This window comes from Pteropus alecto, unplaced genomic scaffold (genome assembly GCF_000325575.1).
Source record: "Pteropus alecto unplaced genomic scaffold, ASM32557v1 scaffold86, whole genome shotgun sequence".
Classification (NCBI taxonomy): Eukaryota; Metazoa; Chordata; class Mammalia; order Chiroptera; family Pteropodidae; genus Pteropus; species Pteropus alecto.
The window spans coordinates 15,096,873-15,104,818 of NW_006442109.1; the positions used below are offsets into that span (position 1 = coordinate 15,096,873).

Below are 7,946 nucleotides of genomic sequence, written 5' to 3' on the forward strand. Positions count from 1 at the left end.
AGAAAACTTGAGGTCCAGATGGCTTACTGGTGAATTTTATAAAATATTTAAGAAAGAAATAATATCAATTCTACACAAACTCTTGTAGAAAATAGAAGAGTGAATACATCTAAACTCATTCTGTGGGGCCAGCATTATCCTAAAACCAAAACAAAAGAAATTAAAAGAAAACATGGGCCAATATCCCTCATCAACATAGATGCAACAATTCTTAACAAAATTTTAGTAAATCAAATCCAGTGTTACATAAAAATGAATAATACAGTGTGTATTTTATCACAAGAATACTGGTTGAGTTAATAATCAAAAGCAGTCAATGTAATTCACCATATTAGTATACTAAAAAAGAAAAACTATAAGATTATCTCAATAGACTTAGACAAAAATCTTTTGACAAAATTCAACATCCACTCATGATAACTCACAGAAAACTAAGAATGAAAAAAAAAAACCTTCTCAATCTAAAAAAGCATCCATAAAAAACCTACAGCTAACACCATACTTCAGTGAAAGACTAATGTCTTTTCTCCTAAAACAAGGAGTAAAGCAAGTCAATGATGTAGCCTCTGAATCTTCCTCTGGCTTTGTGATTAAAGCCCATGTTTCTCTCCTCTGTATCAATAAAATTATGTTTATAACCTCTCTTAGTGCACTTATGACATTTTATTTAATCATTTATCCTTCTGTCTCTTACTCTACAGTGACCTTTTAAAGTCTTTTGCTTTACTCATCTTTTATTGAATATTTCAATTAAGAGTTGTATATAGTCTTAAAAATCATCTAGTTCAGTCATCCTATTTTCTATTACAGAAAAGTAAACTCTTTTAAGTAACTTGTTACAATTAAGTAACTTGTCCAATATCACACAGCAAGTTAGTAGTAATCATCAACCACGTCCTTTCATCTAAGAGGTACTGTCTCCTTGAAGTAATCATTAAGTGAAGTAGGCTTTATTCACATTATAAATGAGACAATTATAGCTGAGAAAGTTTAAATATACTTGCCCATGGTCAATATTAAGTGTTAAAGCAAGGAGTATACAAAGATTATTATAAGAAATATTTTTGTTGGTGGTGGAAGAGTATTTTCCACTGCTTCACTTTTGATTTGTGCAACGGAAACCTAAGTCTTAATGAGAAAATGAGCTGAGAGATGCAATCTAAAAATCTGAAACTATGACTGTGTTTTAAAATGTGAAATGTTCACCAATTCCTTGCTACAAGTGTCACTGTAAGTAAACCATCTTTTATTATATGTACGTATGTGTGCAAACATCTCAACCCTATTCTGATTGTATTCATGACAGCTTACATAAATACAAGTAAGATCAGGGTAGAATCCTAAATGAATGAAGACTTATAAAAAATGAAAACTAAGTGAGAATATAAAAGCTCAGAGGTAATTATGACACAGAAATACATACCATACAATCTTGGACAATTTCTAGACATGAGCCACAAATTTAGCTTTGGATTCCTTTTAGCCAAAGCCAGTAGAGAAATGCAATCAATTACAAGATTCGCAAGTGTGAATAAGGTAATATGTCACAGAAGAAGTGAAATTTTCTTTACATTGAGACCTGAAAGAAATATTATCACTAAAGGGATAATGTATAACAGTAAACAACATTCTTAACAACATCCTTACAATAAATTATCGTGGTGAATTTCATGAAGAAAAGGAAGCTGAAGAAAGGAGGTGAGCTCAACTAAAAGTAAACACATGAGAGGGAGGCTATTATAGAATCCAAAGTATGAGTCTGATAATAAATCTTGTCATATCTCTTCTTGCAAAAATCTTCTAGAAGGTTTAGGGCCATCTGCTTTCTCAACAAGTAAAGAAAAGAGCTTTGCAAGAGGGTTCTTCTATAGGAAAAAACTCCTGCATACCACTTCCTCCTGTCCTGCTGGTATTGTATAGTTTATCTGAAATCCAAAAGCTAGGTTAGACAAAGACCATGGATTTTAGAATACTCCACTACTAGTCATAAAGGGATCAGTTGTTGTATGACATAGATAAGCACTAGTATTCCAACAGTGCCATCTATATGGGGAAACTTATATGTGGGAAGGATTTCAATATGTATGTCTTGAGTAGCCTAGGACAAGGTTTTTTAAAAGCACCAGTCATAAAATAGACGGGGGATGTGTTAAGCTGTGTGGTGAATTCATGAGCATTTACTATAGTCTTTTCCCACTTTTGTCTATGTTTGAAATTTTCTATAATAAAAAACTAAGGAAAATGTAATCGTGTTGAAGATCCACAAAGAGATCAATGAAGAAGTAACATGAAAAATAACAAGAAATTATAAAATAGAAATAAAACAAGAGTAGATGGACATAAAATGTACCAATTAGAAATTCCAGACATAGAAAAAGTGGTAATAGAAATTAAAGGAAACACCAAAACAACCCAATTATAAATGGGCAAAGATTTGAATAGTTATTTTACAAAAGAAGATATATGAATGGCTGGAATAAGCACATGGAAAGATGTTCAACATCATTAGTCATTAGGGAAATACAAATTAAAACTATAATAAGATACCACTTCACACCCACTAGCATGCTATAATAAAAAAGACGGACAATAACAAGTGTTGGTAAAGATATGGAGAAATGGAACCCTCATACATTGCTGATAGGTATGTAAATGGTGCAGCTACTTTGGAAAACTCTGGCAGTTTCTTAAAAATTAAACATAAATTTACATGAAACCCAACAATTCCACTCCTAGATAGCTAAGAAAATGAAAACAGATGTCTACACAAAGACTTGTTCACAAATGTTTCTAGCAGCATTATTCATAATAGCCAAAAAGAAACAATCCAAATGTTTCCCAACTAGAGGAGGGATAAACACAATGTGGTGTATCTATTTAATGGAACAATGTCAGCAATACTAAAGAACAAACAACTGATATAGGCTACAAAATAAATGAACCTCAAAGAAGCCAGATGCATAATGCATATTGTATAATTCCATTAATATGAAATGTCTAAGAAAGGCAAGTCTATAGAAACAAAGTATATTAGCGATTGCCAAGGGCTGGAGGGAGTGCCGAGGGCTGGAGATGGGAACAAGGGTTGATTGCAAATGGGTATGAAGGATCATTTTGGTGTGACAGAAATAGTTTAAAACTGTAATGTGAGGATGGTTGTACAAATTTGTAAATTTACTAAAAATCACCAAATTGTACATTTTAAATGTTATGTAAATTTGCTATAGATTGTGTCTCCCCCAAATTCATAAGTTAAAACCTAATCCTCAATGTGATATTTGGAAGTGTGGCCTTTCAGAGGTGATTAGTTCTTGAGGACAGAGCCCTCATGAATGAGATTAGTGCCCTTATAAAAGAGGCTCCAATGAGCTCTCTGTCCCTTGTGCTCTTATCATACACCGAATCTGTTGATGCCTATATCTTGGACTTCCGCATCTCCAGAACCATGAAAAATAGATTCTGTTGTTTATAAGCCAGTCAGCCTATGCTGTTTTGTTACAGCAGCCAGAACAGATTAAGACAAAATTATCTCAATGAAGCAACCAGTATTAACAGTTTCTTGTATATTTACATACATAATCATACAGATTATTTTTCCTTTGCAAATGATAGCATACCATTCACTTTATCCTCTGATGTCTAGCTGTTTCATTTTTAAAATAGATACTATAGATCTTTCCATAGCAGTATATGTATTGATCCATCAATCTTATTAATAAGTGTAGAGCATTCTGCTATATAACTGTATCGCTAATGAATTTTAGGGTTATTTCCATCAATTTTGCTATTATAAAAATGCTGCCATAAATATCTTGGTACATATGTTATTTCCCATAAGTATGTTATTATCTACAAGAATATATTGATACCTATTACCTAGTATATTGAAATTCTACTTATAGAATTTCTGGGCCAAAGGATCTGTGCATTGCAATTTTGTTACATATTTTCAAATTGCTCTCTATAGATATCAATTTACACTGCAATCACCAATGCATAAGAATGTATTGAGAACACATTTTTGACAACATGAGTTACCAAACTTTTAGTTCTATGCTAACCTAAAATGTTAAAAAAAGAAAAAAAAGGCACTTCACTATACTATTAACTTGTCTCTTAGAAAAAGATAACTTTTCTTTACCTAGAACAATCTTATTCCAATATTTTTGATAACTTAGATGGAAGAGACAAATTCCTTGAAAAACACAATTACAAAAGCTTACTCAAGTAGAAATAAACTACCTGAGGAGCCGTATATGTAGTGAAGCCATATATGTACTTAAAAACTTCCCACTAGGAAAACTCTAGATTTAGAGGGCTTCAATGAGGAACTCTGCCTAACATATAAAAAAAAATGATATTCATTTTAAACACACTTTAACAAAAGTGGAAGAGAAAGGAACACTTCCCAAATTATTTTATGGGGCCAGCATTGCTCTGACACAAAAACTGGATAAAAATACTACAAAAAAAGAAAACTTCATACCCTATAAACATAGATTAAAAAATCTCTAACATAATGTCAACTACTGTAATCCAGCAATATTAAAAATGATAATATGTAACCTATTTTAATTTTTGTTGGAGTTTATCGCAAGAATGCAAAGTTGGCTCGACATTCCAAAATCAATCAGTATAATTTACCAAAGACTAAAAAAAAACCCCACATGATCATCTCGATAGATACAGAAACATTATTTTAAAAATTCAACATCCAATCATGACAACAATTCTCAGAAAACTAGAAATGTAAGGGAAATTCCTTAACTTGATAAAGGGCATCCATGAAAAACCGATAGTTAACTTCATACTTATGTTGAAAGACTAAATGCTTTCCTCTTAAGATCTGGAACAATGCAAGCATATGTGCACTCACTACTTCTATTCATCATTGCTCTGAGGTCCAAGTTTGTGAAATAAGGCAAGATAAAGAAATGAGAAACATATGGATTGGAAAAGAAGAGTTATTGTCTCTCTAAAAGAAAAAGAATCTACAAAAAAGTTGTTATAGGTTTAGAAAGGTATGAGGACACAAGGTCAATATGCCATAATCAATTACATTCTGTATACGAGTAATGAATAATTGAAAAATGAAGTGAAGAAAACCATACTCTTAACAATAGCATCAAAAATCATGAAATTCTTGTGGCTACATCTAACAAAATATATGCAAAATTTGTATGTTAAAGCTGTAAACCATTGCTGAGAGATGGTAAAGAAAATTGAACTAAACGGAGAGATATACCGTGTATATTACTGGGAGGACTCGATGTTAAGTTGCCAATTCTCTCTGAATTGATCTATCTGTAAATTCAACCCAATCCCAACTAAAATCCCGGGAGACTTTGCAGATATGGAAAAGCTAATTCTCATATACAAATGTAAAGGACCTTGAATAGCATTCATATTTTTGGGCATTTGTTCTGGAGAAATGATTTAAGTTCATAAAGCCCAGGCCCAAAATGGAGTCACTTATGTGAAAGCCCATGACACCAAACCTATACTTAATATCCGATCTAATTATTGTTTCAAACTTCTCCAGGAATGTAATCTTAATCGGTCAATTTGGACTTTTCTGGTCAGTATCAATGAAATAGGTAATCTGTTATATGGGCCCTGGTCATCCTTCAACGGAAGCTGAGGCAATCTGCCACATAAGACACCCTTAGGGGAAGGCAACCTTGACTGAAACAATTCTTTCTTTTCTCTTGCTAATTACTTTCTTGTCCCACCCAATTTCTAACTATAAAATCCCTCCATTTGTACAGTTTCTTAGAGCACCTCTTAACTTGCTAGATGGAATGTTGCCAGATTCCTGATCACTCAATGAAGTCAATTAGTTCTTCAAATTCACTTGATTGAATTATTAACACTTTCATGGTATTACTTTTTGGAAGAATCCAGAGCAGTTATTTTGTAGACTGTCCTACAATTGGACTTATCTGATTGCTTCCTCATGAGATACAGGTTAAACATTCTTGGGAGGTGATGTGTTCTTTTCAAGTGCATCGGATAAGAAGGCACAGATTTCCATTTTAATATAACTACATTACTAGATTATTTTTAGAAAAAAATTCATTCACTTTAAATATAACATAAACTTTTGGTTAATATAACCCATCCTTACAACTCTTCTTTACAGATGGTGGGAGCAGGTGTCTTGAGTGGGAAAGACGCTGATATGAGATTTGAGGATTAGTGACAATTTGGCCAATAATTAGTTGTGGGTCCCTAGATAATTTTCTTAAAATCTTCATATATTAAAAGTGGGAGGATAACGCCAGAAAATTTCTAAAGATTCTTTAAATTCTAAATTTCTATGATCTGAATCAAGTTGTAGCAGCGACAGAGCCAGATTTGGAATCAGGAGACCGGGATTTGAGTACCAGTTCGGCCACACACCAGCTATGTGAACATGAACAAGCCATTTAATCTCTCTAAGCCTCATAGAGATTTGCCTCACAGAGTCCGGAAGGATTAAGTGGGTTATTGCATGCATGTCAAAGTGCGCTATAAATCGCAAAAAACTACTTGAATGTCAGGTATTATTTTATAATGTACATTCTTTTTCTTTTGCTCTAATTAGTCAACCAGAAAAAACAACTTACGGTGAGAGACCTCATAATTTAAAATTTAAAACCAGGAAAATGCCAGTATAGTTAATTGTGCGTCATATTCAATCTATGGAATTTATAGTTTTATTCCACAAATGCTTATGCTTTGATGATTAATAGTACCGGCTAAAATTACGAATAGGTACTCATTTGCACAGGCCGGTGGCCCATAAGATGGTCATTGTTCTTGGGATCCCAGATTTGGGGAGGACAAAACAGTGAACACCAGTATATGAGAATGGTAGCAAGTACTTATAAACTGACTTCCTCATTCAGTGATCGATTTCATGTTGAGCCATCAGGTCCACCGGAAAGGATGGCAAATTGAGGCCAGGGCAGTGGGAAAGTTGTCTTGTTCTTCAGTGAGCCGGGCAGCCCTATAATAAAATATGCCTCCTTGGAGTGAAGGTGTTTTCCCCGAGACAACCAGCGGGGCATGTCACACAGCCAGCGCTTAATAGTCTCACAACCCTGATAGCCCTTTATACTCTTTATATTCTTATAACAGCCGTAGTGTTTCTTTCCAGCTCTTTATATGGAACTCGGGAACCTAGTTCATTCGTGAATATCGGCCACAGTTTTCCGATTATTCAGAACTGATAAAGCATTTTCCCGGAAGAGGCTGAGGGCGCGCACACGCCTCTTAGTCTATGATGAGTAAGCGCTAACTACCTATGCCATATAGTGCCCAGCGCACTGCTGTTGCTCAAGACTCGAAATGTCGCCGGAATAGGGCTAACAAAGCGGCGGGGGAACGGCGGCGCGGCGGACGTTGGTGCGGTTGGGCGTGTTTGACCTCCCAGCCCCACGCAGGGGGAAGAACCACCCAGGTGGCCGTGGCTGGCCAGGCGGAACGCGCCCAGCGCCGGCTCTGGAGCTCCGCGCCAGAACGCATGCGCACCCGTCATCCGGGTGCTGGATGCGGCTGCAGGTTGTGCTGGGGTGGCGGATAGAGGGCGGAGCCAGCGGCTCATTGTGCGCAGCGTTGAGCGGCGCCGGCGGCCGCCGAGGCCTGGGTCGAAGTTGGCGCTGCTGCCGCCGCCCTGCAGCTCACTCGCTGCCTTAGCAGCGCGCTGCTATTCTAAAATGGCTGCCGCTACCGGTGCTGTGGCAGCCTCGGCTGCCTCGGGTCAGGCGGAAGGTAAAAAGATCACCGATCTGCGGGTCATCGATCTGAAGTCCGAGCTGAAGCGGCGCAACTTAGACATCACCGGAGTCAAAACTGTGCTCGTCTCCCGACTGAAGCAGGTGAGGCCCGGCGAAGTCCGGGAAGGGGAGCTTAGGCCGCGCCTCGGAACCCCACTTTCCGCCGCAGCCCCCGGCCGCCCGCAG

At 36.5% G+C, this 7,946-nt stretch overlaps 1 protein-coding gene across 1 annotated transcript in view; it reads left to right on the forward strand.

Annotated features, from left to right (window-relative positions):
• The first annotated feature begins 7,579 nt into the window (after positions 1 to 7,579).
• The window catches only part of SLTM (SAFB like transcription modulator), a 41,067-nt gene continuing 40,700 nt past the window's right edge, over positions 7,580 to 7,946 (forward strand). Inside the window, 1 exon segment of the mRNA XM_006920320.3 lies at positions 7,580 to 7,862. Coding sequence (XP_006920382.1) covers positions 7,701 to 7,862 — 162 coding nt within the window. The 5' untranslated portion in view covers positions 7,580 to 7,700.